The sequence below is a fragment of the Colias philodice genome, chromosome 20 (assembly GCF_061535455.1).
Source record: "Colias philodice isolate Cphi_HAF_F1 chromosome 20, ilColPhil1 Martin Lab GWU primary, whole genome shotgun sequence".
NCBI classification, from domain to species: domain Eukaryota; kingdom Metazoa; phylum Arthropoda; class Insecta; order Lepidoptera; family Pieridae; genus Colias; species Colias philodice.
Window position 1 is genome coordinate 8772786 of NC_143105.1, and position 18030 is coordinate 8790815.

General features: G+C 33.7%; 2 protein-coding genes across 2 annotated transcripts; both read right to left on the bottom strand.

Moving 5' to 3' along the window:
• Positions 1 to 12528: 12528 nt before the first annotated feature.
• LOC149479607 (chymotrypsinogen B) lies at positions 12529 to 13431 on the bottom strand. The gene has a single exon (XM_089708315.1). The coding sequence runs from the start codon at positions 13429 to 13431 to the stop codon at positions 12529 to 12531; it is 903 nt and encodes a 300-aa protein (XP_089564441.1).
• A 1837-nt stretch (positions 13432 to 15268) lies between these two features.
• LOC149479608 (cathepsin B-like) lies at positions 15269 to 16189 on the bottom strand. Its single transcript, XM_089707739.1, has one exon. It carries the CDS (start codon positions 16187 to 16189, stop codon positions 15269 to 15271), a length of 921 nt encoding a protein of 306 aa, XP_089563865.1.
• Between the last annotated feature and the right edge of the window lie 1841 nt (positions 16190 to 18030).

The window sequence follows — 18030 nt, forward strand, 5'->3', positions numbered from 1 at the left end:
GAAGTAGGTACCATAAAAGTGGGAGTAAATTTTCATTCTTATAATGATTAAAAAAACTTCTGGATTTAAAAGAATTAACCGTCTGTTTTACTGAGAGAATTAAAAGTCAAAGCTAAGAACTATGGAAACTATAAAATTTTTATGTTGATTCGAGTTTAGTTTAAATTTATCGTTAGATGAAGAAATTCTTCCAAAGTTTATGGCGAAATTGGCGCTTGAGAGCTACGTATAAGTTTAAACTTATTTAAGTTGGCAGTTTCGGGAACAAATTCTAATTATAATTCTTAATTTATGTATAATACATAAGTACTTTAAAAACTAAAATCGTTTTACTTTTTCAATTCAAACACTTTGTTTCGTATCAAAATTTAATAATATGTCGACTTCAAATTGCAGTAAATTGTAACGAAATCGAAAAATAACGAAATCTTGAATTTAAAAAAATACTGATATCTTTATGTATTTAAAAACAATAATCTTCTACCTACAAAATTTACTTTAATAATAGATAGGTATTATAAACTTAGCTTATGTTGCTACCACAATACATACTAATATTATAAATGCGAAAGTAACTCTGTCTGTCTGTCTGTCTGTCTGTTACTCAATCACGCCAAAACTACTGAACCAATTTTCATGAAATTTGGTATGGATATATTTTGATACCCGAGAAAGGACATAGGCTACTTTTTATCCCGGGAAAATGACGCAATCCCGGAAATCCCACGGGAACGGGAACTATGCGGGTTTTTCTTTAACTGCGCGGGCGAAGCTGCGGGCGGAAACCTAGTATAATATTATAAGGTCAATCTAAATTCTATAACTAATCTAAGCTTTCCTTTTATTCCGAGCGTTTAGAATAAACACAAAAAAGCAATTACAAAGGAAACCACTTTGAATAATTTTCGGACAAATTATTAAATTAACCTACTTGTCCTAACAAAAATAAGTTATTCACGTCAACATTGGCTAACTTAAACGTAAAGATAACATGTGACGAAATACCACAGTTTAACAATTTGGCCAAGTTTTTATGACTTAGGGCTAACTTGGTTAAAACTTATTCGTCGAATAACGTATAAAACTACCATTTCAAAATGTATTCCTATTGCCCGGAATTGACAGTTTACAGGTGACATTTTAATATTATCGTGTAATACTTTATTGGGCGGATAAGTTTTAACCAGGGATTGAAAAATCGGCCCTAAATCCTATAACTAATCTAAACTTCCCTTTTATTTCGAGCGTTTAGAATAAACACAAAAAAGCAATTGCAAAGAAAAACACTTTGAATAATTTTAGGGCAAATTATTAAATTAACCTACTTGTCCTAACAAAAATAAGTTCTTCACGTCAACATTGGCTAACTTAAACGTAAAGATAACATGTGACGAAATTCCACAGTTTAACAATTTGGCCAAGTTTTTGTGACTAGGCTAATTTTTCAATCCTTGGTTAAAACTTATTCGTCGAATAACGTATAAAACTACCATTTCAAAATGTATTCTTATTGCCCGGAATTGACAGTTTACAGGTGACATTTTAATATTATCGTGTAATACTTTATTGGGCGGATAAGTTTTAGCCAGGGATTGAAAAATCGGCCCTCAATGTTTATTGACACAAAAATTAATAGCGCTGAAATTGTATGTAAACGCTAAGTAATTTCTGCAAGGCTTGAATTCCTCTTTTTTCGTATTTTCCTTAGAAGACATTTTGGAGATGATAGGAGTTTGATTACTTTTATTTTATTACTAGCGGTCCGCCCCGGCTTCGCCCGTGGTACATATTTCGCAATAAAAGGTAGCCTATGTTCTTTCTCAGGGTCTAAAGATTATCTGTGCCAAATTTCATCAAAATCGGTCCAGTAGTTTATGCGTGAAAACCATACATACATACATACACACAAACTTTTCCTCTTTATAATATTAGTATAGATGAGAGTTTTAAACTTGTTCTACATCCTTAATTTTATCTATTTAAAATGAGCTACACATATTTCAAGGATTTAAAAGGATGATACAATTCTGTATATTTGTGATATTTACAAATATCACGTCGCGTCAGTCATACGTGACACCAGCATGTGATGCCAACAAGCGCATTGTAATTAGGTAATTGTATTAAAACACAAGTAAAACACTTTTTCGAATTCAAATTCATTAGTTAGCTATTAATAATGCTATTATGTACCTGATATTTTATTATAATTGGTTATTTTATATTCATTACAATTAAAACGCCATATTCATTATTCCCACATTATTATATTTAATAGATATTAAAATCTATTAATATTAAAGTCGAAGTTCTAGCTTTTTTCTTGATTTCAGTCGGATAAGTAAAAGCTTAGGTAATAGGTATACCTTACTTAGTTCTACAAACATTGAGTTATATTGCTACCAAACGTATACCAACATCTATAATTTCAAAAGAAAAGGTTACACACCAGCCCTTAAACAGTTAGCAAGTTAGGGCATTTCACATTCCACAGGTGCCGCGACCCTTATAATTTAGTTACAGCCCTTCATCGCACATCGCTATGTTACTTCCTATTTTGTTACGAGAATTTCCTTTTTATTATTCTACTGTTTATTTAGAACTATTTTAGGTGTCAGCTGCAGATAGTATCAATTCCTCCATAAATCATAATCTTTACTTTATATTGTAACTGTGACTGTAAATGACTGACCGGTTGGCTTAGTTGGTAGTGACCCTGCCTTCCAAGCCAGAGGTCGTGGGTTCGATTCCCACCTAGGGCAAATATTTGTGTGATGAACATAATATATGTTTGCTCTGTGTCTGGGTGTTGATTATCTATATAAGTATTTATTTAAAATAATATATGTATGTTTATCAGCCATCTGGTTTCCATAACACAAGCGAAAGCTTAGTATGGCATCAGATCGTGTGTGAAAATTGTCCTGAAATATTTATAATGCTGAAAAGTTTGTTCGTTTGCTTGAACGCGCTAATCTCAGGAACTTCGAGTCTGATTCGAAAAATTTCTTCACTGTTAGATAGTCCATTTATTGAGGAAGGCAGGCTATACCTATTATATCATCACGCTAAGACCAATGCGAGCGGAGCAATGCGGGTAAAAGTGTAGGGCGCAGCTAGTAATATTAAAATTGAGAATTACGGCTAAAGTACACCATCATTAATTGATAGTTACATATTATTTGGAATGAAAATAGCTGAACACCAAAGTCGAACGTAGGCTGCATTTCTTTCAATCGACCCCTTCTTTTTTCGCTGAAACTGCGTGGCATAGCTAGTAATAATAGATATATTGGAATCGGATAAAGTACATACCTACCTATTTCGTATCGAAACAATATTTCAATAAAATAACATGAATAAAAGTATTTATATTTACCTCAATTATAGGAAGAGTCTTACTGTGATTTCGCAGACATCATATATTTTAAGGCTGCTTTAAAGATAGTTACCTATATAAATAACTCTAATAACAAGAGAAGCGTAGCGTGCCTTGACGGGGCCCCGTATAAAAATTTGTTTGGGGGCCCTTAGGAAGGGTAAAGATTTCTCACAAAAGCGCACGTTGGGGGCCCCCTTGGCGCGGGGGCCCCGTATAATTGATACGGCAGATACGGCGGTAGCTACGCCCCTGAATAACAACCAATCTATTTTAATTTTAACTTATAAATTAGAAACAAAAATAAGAAACCAAGACAAAACCAATCTGAACGACTAGTTTAAATATATTTCTAAACTGTAAAGTAATAACACATTAAATTAATATTTAAACTATAATCTGGTAACGATAAAGCGTTTCGATAATAATTTATGTTTAACATAAATGTCGTAATCATAATAAAAATATGTTACAGATGTATTGTGATACAACTGTAACAAATTTTTACTTGATACAGCAAATCAACTTATGAAATTTAGTGAATTTGTTTTTACATAAAATTCAGTGCACAACTTCGTTTATTGTGCATTTTACGTTATTACGTAAATTCTCCATACAAATTTAAACTCCCTATCTCTTGAAGGTTTTGACAGCAAAAAGTATCTAAATTTCTTTATTGTGAGTATTTCTTTACTATTTTTTTTACCAAAATATTATTATTCTGAGCGTAAGCACTTACAAATCTTCAGATTTAGGTTAGAACAAACTAACAACTGGAAAAATGTTATTAATTTTGCTGTCCACGACCATGATCATGTATGTAATAACTAATACTAAGTTAAATATATAAAATGTTAATAATTGTATTCATTGTTGGATACATAAACAGGCAAATAAAGTAGTGTTACTTTTGCATTTACAATATTATATTTAAGAAATCTGAGAGAAGATATTCATATACCTAGGTACATAATATAGAAAAGGTTTCGTCTAAAAAGGGTGAGGAGTAGGATGACACATTCCGCTATAAAAATAACCCTCAGCAGTGCCAACTAATATAGGGAAGTTAGGCGATACTCAATCACAAAAACTAACTTTTACACCGGAATTGGTTGACATTTATAGCCGGTTTCACAACTTCCGGATATGTTCTGTTTAGCGTATGTGTCAGTTAAAATTATAAATAATGCATGTGTAGGCTTTTCAGCAGTTCGTGAAGCTAGGCCGTATTTGGGTTTAAACTTTAAATGATTCTTCATTATATGTCTTATACATAACATAAATTAAATAATTAATTTGAAATTAATGTACCTATCTATTATTTGTACCTTTGTCAACGTTTTAATACTCATTAAGGTACCTTCCAATTACAATTATTTTGTTTTCCCAACCAATAATCGTATTCAATAACAATAATAATTGTTTTGTTAGTTTTATCAAAACTATCGCTACTCAGCATGTGCCAATGAAGCTGTCGGTTTAATGTTAAAAGGAGTGGTTAATGGCCAAAAACTAATGACCCATATTTAGGTTATCACTGTAAGATTATTTTTTTTTATAAACCACCTTTTAAGTGTCAGGACAAAACCAAATTTAAATGGACCAGCTTTTAAATAAAGAATTATCAAAATCCGTTCATGCAGTCGAAAGGAATGAGGAAACAAACCTAAAGAATTGTAATACAGTCGATTTTAAACTTCTCCTTATATTGAAGTCGGTTTAAAATTCTACTAGATACAAAGTACTGATATTTCTTTGCAAATCGCTTTTCTAGCTGTTTGTGTATCTAGTGTACCTAATTGTCACATGATATTCAATGCAATGCCTCTTGTAATGGTGTGGAATAACGCCATATTTGTAAAGTTTACGTAAACTGTATTTATACTAATACTAGCGGTCCGCCCCGGCTTCGCCCGTGGTACATGTTTACGTTTTCTCTACATAAGAACCATCCTCGTACTTCAAGGAATATAATAAAAAAAGAATTATCGAAATCGGTTCAGCCGTTCTCGAGTTATGCGCTTACCAACACATTTTGCGATTCATTTTTATATATAAGAAGAAGATTATAAGTAGGAAGTATTAGATTTTTCTTTAATATACGAATACGAAATAAAGTGAATCTTTAAGATCTAGATGTAAAAAGCAGGTATGTTTAAGATGAATCTTTAAACTTAAGTACTTTTTAAATTGAACATTTCTGTCGCAGTATTTAGATAAATATTTTACACTATAATTATCGGAACAGAATAAATACATTTAGTATATTCTATTACATATATTAAAGTTTAAAACATACAAAGTTTAGAAATAAAAACTAACTGACTACCTTTAACCTCCAAATGTCTGAATATATTTTGTATGCGCGAGAATTGTCTCGAGATTCATGTCATGTCTTTTTGTTTTTGAAGTTTTTATACTTACTAGAACTAACCTCGGGCCCTTACTCTACCTGCGTTTTAAAGTAAAAAAAAATGTCTTTCACTGAACAATAATTTAGCTTTCTACTGCTTAATGCGTTTTTTTTTTGTTTAATCAGAAAATAAGCTCTAAATTTATCTCATGTGAAAATTTTCAGTCAGGATTAGGGCAGAAAATTTTCAATGGCGGATAAATTCGTCGGGAAATATTATTCACATTAATTGCGTAAAAAGTAATTAATTATAAAAAATAATGAATTTGACGGATAAAGAAAGAAACTAAACGACCTTTCAATTGAAAAACTGATTGAACAAATTTATATTTTTTTATAGTGCCAGGGCTGTGCTACGTTCAAACCCTTTATGTACACGAAAAATTAAATATTTCAAAACAAAAACGGTTATTCATACTAAAGGTGTTAATTAAGAACGCCACTGCCGGCCACAAAAGAAAGTCGAATGATTTTTTTATGATTACATTTAAATAAAATAAAACTTAATACACCTATGACCGCTTCACGCAGGAGTTCTAGATTTACTATGCAATTTTAATAATTATTCTAAAGAGATCTTAAAAATTAACACAGCAAGACGCATTCCGTTCCCATGCGAACGGCGTAGCGGGCGTAGCTTGAGTGAGCAGCTTGCTGTGAAGGCCGGGCCGTAATATGTTACAAAACACTATATTTACATAACATCAGTAGTCACAGGTAAATAATCTTCACAGTCCAATACTAGCACTCTAAACGAAACGGCTTTGTTTCCAATGAACCCTTGATTAGAATTAATGACCGACATCCCTTGCGTAAGGCGCGACGTTCACTTGACTGTTTTGTGACATTTTTAGTGAGAATTCTATAGAAACAATTATTTATAAAAATGTACCTACAGTTAAATACTAAAATGTTATGTCTATGAATTTGTTATTTATAATAGACTTTTCTTTTTAATTCGTTCCATTATTCTAGATAATTATAATAGGTAGGTATACTTACAAGTTTATTTTTCGAAAATAATGAAGGCAGCTCGTCCTTATACATTACAACCAATAACATCCTTAGATATGTACAAGATGTTTTTGTGTGTGGAATGTATTTTAAAAGATTATTTCTTAAAACAAAATCATCCGCCCAAGGATGGCCCATCCCGCCCATCTTTTTCACTTGAATCTTAAACTTACCTGACGGAACTTTTAAGGAATGTAATTTTCTATAACAATTTAATACCTGAATTAAAGCAAATATAATTCCCTTCCAACGAAAATACCTTAATTAAAGCAAATATTTATAAAACAAATAAGTACAGTATCTCAGTATGCGCCATACCTCCCCGTGTCGTGTGACGCACGTTAACTCCGCGAAAATCTTATAAAACAAAACGAGTTTGTGCTCCCAGATAAACTTATTCTGAGCAAAAGTTAATTTTACAACCGCTACAACCGTGGTAACGTGGGTTATAAATATAGAAGGGTATTTTAATTAAGATAATAATATAGGGCACGTTTTACGAAACAGTGCTGTCAAACAGTAATGATAATTTTTTAGATTTCAAAATTGTGTCCGTCATGGATGAATTAAGCCCTACAGAATAATATTATTTATTTCTACACTATTATAAATTACTAGCTTTCCACCCGCGGCTTCGCCCGCGCAGTCAAAGAAAAACCCGCATAGTTCCCGTTCCCGTGGGATTTCCGGGATAAAACCTATCCTATGTCCCGGGGTAAAAAGTAGCCTATGTCCTTTCTCGGGTATCAAAATATCTCTATACCAAATTTCATGCAAATTGGTTCAATAGTTAAGGCGTGATTGAGTAACAGACAGACAGACAGAGTTACTTTCGCATTTATAATATTAGTATGGATAAATAAACATAAAATGACTCAGGCCTATAATATAGTTACTGTTTTTCAAGGGGCCTGTGCTAGAAAGAGGATGTATTCTCCTTTCGACTCGATTTAAACCCACTTAAAACAGACGGATTTTTTTCAATTTTTTTAAATTCTCATTTAAAATTATTATGTCGAGATTAAATAGATATTACAATTTTGAATTTGATCCTATAATATAAAGAAAAATTAAGCCTCAAGCTCGTTATTTTATATCTATTATTAAAAACAATGGAGGCGTATCGTCTTTTTGCCGCAAGCTATTTTGGCTTGTGTTTTAAATGGAATTTCAATTGTCTCTAATAATATTATGAATCTGTATTAAGGTTATTGTTATTTATATTGATTGAGGATGAAGAAGATGATGACGAATTACGGTAATTGCTATTTATATCGATTAAAAATGAGGAAGATCATTTTCCTGAAATTTTATATGAAATCAGATCAAGATTTTTCAGACAAATTTTCACTCAAATTTGTGAGCTACAGATACTGAACACAAATATTATGGTTGGTTCACACACAAATAAAACACCTATTTATATTTAGGTATAAAGTGTTGGAATGATATAAAAACAAAATATCAAAATTAACTAAGAATTGTGTTAAGTAAGATTAATAAATTCGATATAAAACGTAAAAATCAATCATTGAACGTTGATAATAAATGTGATAAGAATCAATTGTAATACAAACACTTTTATAGCTTACTAGTTGCGCTCCGCGGTTTCACCCTCGTGGCTCTGATTTTGTTGGTCTTAGCGTGATGATATATAGCATTCCTCGATAAATGGGCTATCCAACACCGAAAGAATTTTTCAAATCGGCCTAGTAGTTCCTGAGATTAGCGCGTTCAAACAAACAAACTCTTCAGCTTTATAATATTAGTATAGATTATAATATTAGTATAGATTTCTTTCTAGTATTTGTCACACAAAATCCTACACAAACCATAGATAATAACGTAAACTTTAACACTACTAACTTCCAAAAGTGAAAAGCAAGCGATGCACCAAGCCAAAATGAAACCGCAAAGTTTCACTTGCACTATCTTAATAGCTTTTAGAATTCGTTTGACTTTTTCAAAGTAATTAGTCGATGTTTATTCGAGAAGGGGCGTTGATGAATGGCCAAGTTCACGCAGCTTGCTTATGCATACTAAATAGCTTGAGAATCTTTGTCATGTGGTTTTGCTTAAGTTTTGTTTGTGTATTTTATTTATTTTGTGAGCTTTCTGCGAAACGAAACGCGAAGGCTTGCATGCGCGTCACGTTGTCGTGTGACGTCATGTTTCCAGCCCCCGTTTTATTCGCATCGAAGTTTATTTTTTGATAAAAGGTATCTAATGTTCTATACCGAGGTTTAAATTAATCATCTGTGTTCCAAATTCCATAAAAATCGGTTCAAAGGTTGTGTGAAAGCTTAACAAACATTCACAAACAGAGTTACTACTTACTTTCATTATAACACTAGCGGTCCGCCCCGGCTTCGCCCGTAGTACAAGTTTACGTTTTCTCTACATAAAAACCATCCTCGTACTTCAAGGAATATAATAAAAAAAGAATTATCGAAATCGGTTCAGCCGTTCTCGGGTTATACGCTTACCAACACATTTTGCGATTCATCTTATACTTATACTAGCGGTCCGCCCCGGCTTCGCCCGTGGTACATGTTTACGTTTTCTCTACATAAAAACCATCCTCGTACTTCAAGGAATATATTAAAAAAAGAATTATCGAAATCGGTTCAGCCGTTCTCGAGTTATGCGCTTACCAACACATTTTGCGATTCATTTTTATATATAAGAAGATAAAATTCTCGTGTCACAATGTTAGTCTGCATACTCCTCCGAAACGGGTGGACCGATTCTCATGAAATTTTCTGTGCATATCGGGTAAGTCTGAGAATCGGCCAACATCTATTTTTCATATGTACCACGGGCGAAGCCGGGGCGGACCGCTAGTTTTTATATATAAAGAAAGAAGAAGATTATAAAAAAAAACAAATGAAGGAAATGCACAATACAATAACGTGCTTTCAAAAAGGCTAAAGCGAGATATAACTATACTTTGTTTCAGGTATTAGAACACTATTACCTCATCAATCATTGCATTTATTTCACTGCTTTATGTACCTATAGATTATTATGTATTTGTTATTATGTGTTTTATATTACGCGAGTAAATATGTATAATAAATACATTTAAAAAATTAAAGAGTTTAGAACCGGAACAGTCTCCCCACGACCACGCTCGCTGTATTGTGTTCGAAATGAAACGTCGAGTTAGTAATATAATGAGTAAATCGTGATTAAAATCCGTTAAAAAGTCTACAATTTCTTACAAAAGTTAAGTATAATTTTTAAGAACGTATTCTTCGAAAAAACAATTTATTTTTCCATAAACATCATAATAAAACCTTAATGAAACCTTTGTAAGCTTTTAATGATAACGTTTATCATGAAACGGAAATCATTATCGAGCATCACAGCTAATCATGGCGCGTCATTATTTCATTAACTTTGTTTATATAGTTGTTGAAGAGCCTAATTGTTTTGACGCGTTTTTCATTGCGTGGAAAGGGTAATGAAAATAAGGATCATGTAACGTAAATACGTTGTTTCATTGTTTTTAGTTTAACATGATATTCTATCCTTCTAGTAATTTTTATAAATGCGAAAGTATTTGAGGATGAATGGATGTAAGTTTGTGACTCTTTCATCGAAAAACCACTGAACGAATTTTAATAAAACTCGCCAGTGATAAGACTATAGAAATAAGTAGTAGATTTTTATAAAAGTCGTATCAAATTAAATAATATCTATGCTATACCTACGAGTTATCTAAAGAGATAAAGTTGAGAAAATTTTTATTAAACAAATATTTAATATGATTTCGTACCTTTAGTAAAATAACATATTCTAAGTCAACTACAACTTAAGTATCTAGTTGCTAAGGCATAATAAATAGATATGATACAAAATACTGATTATTCAATATAGTTTCATTTCTCAGTGATAAAATGCAATAATATGCATGCTATGCTTTCTGGATATGCAGGTTACGTATTATGAGAATATTTTGTAATATCATTGAATTCTTAGATTTATTGCGAATTCCACATGTGTTCGCGATGTGAATTATTATGTCATTTTATATAGTTACTAGCGGTCCGCCCCGGCGTCGCCCGTGGTACATATGAAAAATAGATGTTGGCCGATTCTCAGACTTACCCGATATGCACAGAAAATTTCATGAGAATCGGTCCACCCGTTTCGGAGGAGTAGGTGTGCGTCCACACTGAATGCGCGGTGGCGGCGGCCTAGGCGGGCGCGACAAGCGGGCGCTCGCGGTGGCCACACCGACGCGCGAGCTCAAGTAGCGGTTCGACGTTTTTCGGGTGTTGCAAACTTTGGACGATTTGCTATTTTACTGGACAGTCCGATTTTGAGATGAGATCATTATAGAAGTTGTACACGAAATAAATAAAACAGAGATTAACGGGTGAATCTTATATGAAGAATTGAGATTATACCCTACAAAATTACTGTGGTGTATATAAGTGGTTTAGATTGAATCGCACTTATAAATAAAGAAGTTTCACTTCAACAATTAAGTATTTACCGCTATTTTACGAAAAACAATAAAGGATATTATAATATAAGAAGTCGAGCGACAAGACCGAACTGGTTTGATACCCCCGCCGTCCGCGCATTGGGTCGCTTGCTGACTAGGCCCGTAGTGTGGCCAGAACGCGCGGATAGGAGAGTTTGAAAACTACGCGCGCTGGCTCGCTCATTACCGTCGCACTAGGCTTCCGCCATAGTCATTTCAATGTGGACGCAAAGGCGCGTTTCATACGTTTGATATTTCGCGCCCGCCGTCGCAACCGCGCTAGGCTCGCAGTGTGGACCTGCACTATGCAGACTAACATTGTGACACGAGAATTTTATATATAAGACTAGTTGGTACACGTGACTTTGTTCGTATTGAATCACTTTTTGCAAGATATTAATTATAAGAGAAAGAGCCTATGTCAGTCTCTAGGTTACATATATTTGATATTCTAGGTGGAATTCTCGTCAAAATCGGATAAGCCGTTTCGAAATTTGCCTGACAGGAAAACATTATTGAAATTGATTTTAAATAAAGGCAACGTATACCTATAATGAATAGTTTGTTGTGATTTAAATGGAAAATAATAATAGTATATTATTTATTTTGTAGTTTGTAACAAAAAATAAACTTATCCTTAATGGCCACATAGATTCTTCAACAAATCCCTTGTTTATTCTTGAATCGACGAAATTATCATAATATAATATGTATAATGTATATTGTATATTTCATGATTTCCATCACACGTATTTACTTCTTCAATGAATATCAAGTATATAGAATTATTTCAAAGATTAAACGTTCATTTTTATACTAATATATTCAAAGGTGTTTCACATGCATAGAGCATTAACGTCCAGACAAGGTCTATGAATACGGAAAGGACATAGGAATATCTTGTATGACATATAGAATATTCTATGATTTTTTTTAAGTTGCGAAGGAATTACCTATATATTAGTAATACAATAAAACGGTTAAAAGTAGCTAAACTACAAAAAAACTAATTCAGTTTATGAGTCAAGCAAAAATATAAATTCATTCACGTATTTTCCACTGATCCTAACAGGCCGAAAAATTTACTTACCTTAATAGACTGATTATTTGTGTATCAGGATATCGACACAGTAGGTAGATAGATACCCATCGCGTCCTTACCACTGCATCATAAGGTCATGTTACTAGACTATTTTAAGACGTATGATTACCTTTCCAGGACTGCAATTAAAAGAAATGATATATTGACAACAAAAGTGTAATCAAAACAACAACAATATTACTCAATAATACAAAACTTCCATTATTATCAATCCAATCTCGATACGCGGAGACACGGGTGTACAATGTTGTTTTATCGAAGTTTTTCCCGCTTACAACACCCACCAATAACTCCCTTCCCGGCTGCTCTTTCGGGTCCAAAGTATTCTTACACGCTAAAGGACCCCCAGAGTCACCCCTAGACATGTCGGTCACCGACGAATCGGTGCAAACGAAGGAATTCATGTTCATCTCCCACAGTTTAGAGCAGTGCCACCTTGTCAGCACGTAAATCGGAGCTACCAAAAGTGTAGGCGATATAGGGTCTTTTAAACTATAGCCCGTTCTGCCAAAACCGGCCGATGTGCACGTTTGCGGATAGTCCGCTTCTCTCCTCGCCGGTGTGATAAAGTTGACATTGCGTATGAAGCGCCATTTAGCATCAACAAACACGATGGCTATATCGTTGTCCGGGAAATTAAAGTGCTTGTGCAGAATCACCCTGTCAATAGTTCGCCACTGGTTTATAACGTTTGTTTCTGTGCGCCCCGAGTGCGTGAGGTCGGTTCGGAAACTTCCAGCCACTAACCGCAGCAGCTTGGGGTGACGAGCATAAAAGAAGTTCTTGCCTTCAAAACAGTGAGCGGCTGTTAATACTCTCATTTCATCGATAATACTCCCGCCACAAAGATTCTTCCAGACTATTCTGCCGTGACCTAGTCTTCGCGTCGGCTCTTTTATCGATACCAGGTAAGGCACCTCACCGACCAACGCTGGTTTACCGTTAACAACGAAAGGTTTGATATAAAACTTGGAATATTTTAACGTTGTGATTACGCGTCTGTCTATTTCGCATTTTGTTTGTGTCATATAAATAAAAATTGCTAGGAGTTTGAGTAGCATTCCAATGAATTTAATGCGTAAAATTTGTTTACTGATAAATTTATAAAGGGCACTCTTGACATTTTTGACAGAAGTAGATAACGGTGGAGATAAACGTCTGTCAATTCAGGAAAGCATAAACACGTCATAAACATATATCCTACTTTACGTGTTCTTTACATAGGTGAGTTGCTTATATATACCTATATTAAGAAGAGCTGGAACGTCAACACATTTACACATTGCACATGTTAGGCCGGGAGATACTGACACAAAATTTCGGGTCATTTGTAACAGGATGGCGGTCTAGAGGGGTCTTAGTACGCAATGACAAAAATAAAAATGATGGTCAGAACGCTGGTACCGGTGGACTAGTCGCGTGGGCGTTAGTCACACTCGTCGGATAAATAGCGAAAGTCCAACGATTTGTAACACAAAAATTTTAGAATTTACCGATAGCCCTTAAAAAAGATGTAGGCGGTAGTGCGATTTGGAATCGGAATCGGAATTGAAAATCGTTTGACTTTCGCTATTTATCCGACGAGTTCGACTAACGCCCACGCGACTAGTCCGCTGGTACCAGCGTTGTGACCATCATTTTTCTTTTAGTCATTGCGTAATAAGACCTCTGTAGAACCGCCATTCTGTTACAAATGACCCGAAATTTTGTGTCAGTATCTCCCGGCCTATGTATGTGTCATATTTTGCAATTGTTTATAAATACAGGGTGATGTAATTGGTGTAGTACGAATATCTAAAAATCTATGAAGAATTTTGTGATACAGTAAATGGAAGAATTATAGACTATTTTACATCTATACATATAATAAATCTGTAGAGGGGTCAATTCTGTACATTGAAAATATTGAAAAAATAAATAGCAGGGGGTGTTACTGGATCGATACCAAACCTAAATATGTGATTAAAAAATTTTTTGTCTGTCTGTTTGTCTGTCTGTATGTGAAGACATCACGTGAAAACTAACGGTTCAATTTCGATGAAACTTGGTATAATTATACCTTATTATCCTGGGCGTAAAATAGGATACTTTTTATCCTGGAAAAATACGTAGAAAAAAAATTAATCTTAATTTTTCAGTTTTATCCATAGACGTTGTTCTGTAGAACCGCGAACACACGTTGCGTATTATTGTAGGCCTAGCCGTATTTGGGTCCAATAGATATTTATAAGATGTCATTGTCAGAGTTAATCAAAATGGAGACCATCCACGCGAAGACCGACATCCGCGCGGACGGAGTCGCGCTATAGTTACTATACTCTTTGATCATTATCAAAACAACCATCCGTGTGTTCGGAGTGAGCGAACGTGTTATTTGTATTGTTTTTATGACCTGAAATTTAATAATTATTTGATAATTGAATGATTATTAATACTTTTATCCAATTGATTATTATTAGAATAAATAATTACTTCATCAATTGATTTACTTTTAAATTATAATTTTACAGGTAAATTATGAGAGCTTTCATAATTATATTTGCATATATTTATCTACAACGCACCCATTTTACAATTCAAGTCTAAAATGAAACTAGTCGCATTTATTTTTGAACATACTGTAAGTGAAATTGCATAAGTGTGAGTACTGTGAACATGCCAGCTTTCCTTAATTGACCTGTACCTATTAAGGCATCGAGCAAAATAGAAAAAGAATATGACTCAATATTATATTATACCTATACCAGATTCTATCTAAGTTCTACACGTAAGAAAAGTATAAATAAAAAATAACACAAAATCATGCCGGTTACAATTCTTTAATAAACCACAATCATGTTATGATACATAAATAAAATCAACGTATTAATGAAACCTGGGTATCATAGAAATCATTTGATTCTCGAAACCTAATTTATCTTGGAAACGTTTAATTTTCATTACTCTTACATCACCCCATTGTGCGCCAGTGGAAGCTATCCAGTATGGAACGTCGTTTTCCACTCCATAACCGGTTACTTGGACGCTATGATGTCCAATTAACTTTCCGTGAGTATGTTCGTAAATACCACTCTTGTAATCTTTCAAATCTTCGTATACAGCGAAGGATGCCACCAAGGGACCATGAAAGTACAATTCAAATCTAATCTGATGATCATCAGCCGGCATTATATACACTTGCTGGGCAAAGTATTTATCTGCATTGTAAAAAACGTCCTCGTCTATACATTCTTGTTTACATGTTGTATCATTTACCTTTTCATCATACGGTTTGCAAATTGTGGTAACCAGTCCATTTTTTAACCAGAACAATGCTGCACGTTCAGGGGAACCTCCACTGCAGTAGTTTTTACTGAAGCAATCCTTACAGCAAGTGAAGTCCATAGCTGATAGTCGTGGAACTTGATAATAATTTCTAATACATGACCTACTAGAGGCTACGTTAGCAACGGTTTTAGCCCAGCATGAGGCACACCCATTATGAATTGGATTAATGCGTTCCACAAAGCAGTGAGACCACATTTCTTGGGCATCATAATTTTTCGGGAAATACTTAAACGTCCCGATTACATTTGGTTTCACTGGGAGGGAATCATTTCTTACCTCAACACAATCAATCATTTTATCATCGAGGGCATTGTTCTTCTGGATTTTCCAAGTAAAATTTTGACTGTTGAAGTATTTAATAAATTCGTCATGAGGAAGTGTCCGGAACTTCTCGTCAACCTCAGGGTTGAAGCAAATAGCGCTAGATGCGAACGCCAGAAGTACTACGATGCTGTACATCTTGGTGATTTCTGATGAAAACGCCGCTGGCTACCAATTTATACTGTATTTTGAACATTAAAATGCAATTAAATGCTAAGAATGTTCACCCTTCAAGGTAACATGGTGATTGATAACTTGAAATATTTTATGACATAACAATTTATTTAGAATGTACAAAATGTGCATAAAGAAAGTCAATGCAGTATGCAGACATTTGTACGGGCTATATTATAATTTTATACAGTAGGTAGGTAGTGATTTGTTATAAAAAACTGATAATTAATTAACATAATACCTATTATTTTTAACAAATAACTAAACCGCCCTCACATTATCAGCAATAGAGCAAAGTTAATTCAGACCACGTGGGAGGCACCAACTTTTAAATAAAAAAAGAATCATCAAAATCGGTTCACTTTGTCGAAAGTTCTGAGGTGACAAACCCAAAAAATAAATACAGTCGAATTAAGAAGTTCCTCCTTTATTTTAAAAGCGGTTGAAAAGATTAATAGTTAAGTATGTATCTGTATGTATAATTTCCCTTTAACATCGTACTATGTACCTATATTTAAATTATAAACGCAAAAGGTTGTTAGAATGTACCGACGTAAGTAGTAGATAGAATCGTATATTATTATTAGTCTGTGATAGAATGTACCTATCGATTCTCACACAAAAACGCTCTTTCTTCGTCTTTTAACTGTTTATCATTTAATCATAGTTCAAAACAATTCTTTTCGAAAGCTAAATAAGCAATTTCTAAGTATTTTTTCTAACACTTGAGTATTTGTGTGAAAGAAAAGTCATTCTATCATTTATTATCATAACGTAAACTTTATCAGTAGCAGTTCGAAACAGAGCAAACAATTTATATGTATAACAAGATCGATTTCAGATAGACGAAGAATTATGAATGTTCTAAACTGGATAATAATAAGCTTTTTTCTCGAAGCTAAAACAAGCATCATATGGAGGACATATTATATAGGATGAACAACAACAATCATATGGAGGTTGTAAAAGCCTCTAGCGAAAGTGCAGTCAAATGAAATCATAATTTTAACGGATTTTTAATGAATTTGAGATCAAACAGTTGTTGTCGGGCTGTGACTTTTCCTATCCTGACTGATGCCTGCAGCTATTTTTGTTATTTTTCTATATGTTCAATATAATATTATATAGCTGAAGAGTTTGTTTGTTTAATCTCAGGAACTACTGGTCCGATTATAGAAAAATTATTTCGGTGTTAGATAGCCCATTTATCGAGAAAGGCTATAATAGGCTATATGACATTACGCTAAGACCAACAGGAGTGGAGCCACACGGGTGAAACCGCGGAGCACAGTTCGTGTTCAATAAAGATGAATGTTATAAATTTATAAAGAATAGAAAAAATTCGATCACGAGGCGGGACTCGAACCCGCATCCTTTCGCGCCATTCCGGGGCTGATGCCTGACCAACTCGGCCTTTCGTGACCCACGAATTTTTCTATTCTTTATAAATTTATATTTATAAAGCCTTTGAATGCCATAAAACCAAAAATATCAATTTCAAGATTAATGTTATTTTACTTCTTAATATTATAAATTATAATCTATAATTATATATATTAAATAATAAATAGGTGAACGACAACATGAATGCTGTCGTTTATATGCAATTATCAAAAGCTTTTGGCGTAAAGATCTCTCTACAAAGCTTATAACCTCATAAAGCCATATGTACGCCCCCTATAAATTTTTAACAATTCAAAAGCTTTTCATCTACAGATAGCTTTTTTGGTTTGTTTTTAAAAATAATTTACTGTATGTCTCGTAACGACATAGGCTTCTTGAAGCCTGAAATAAGCAATTCTTAT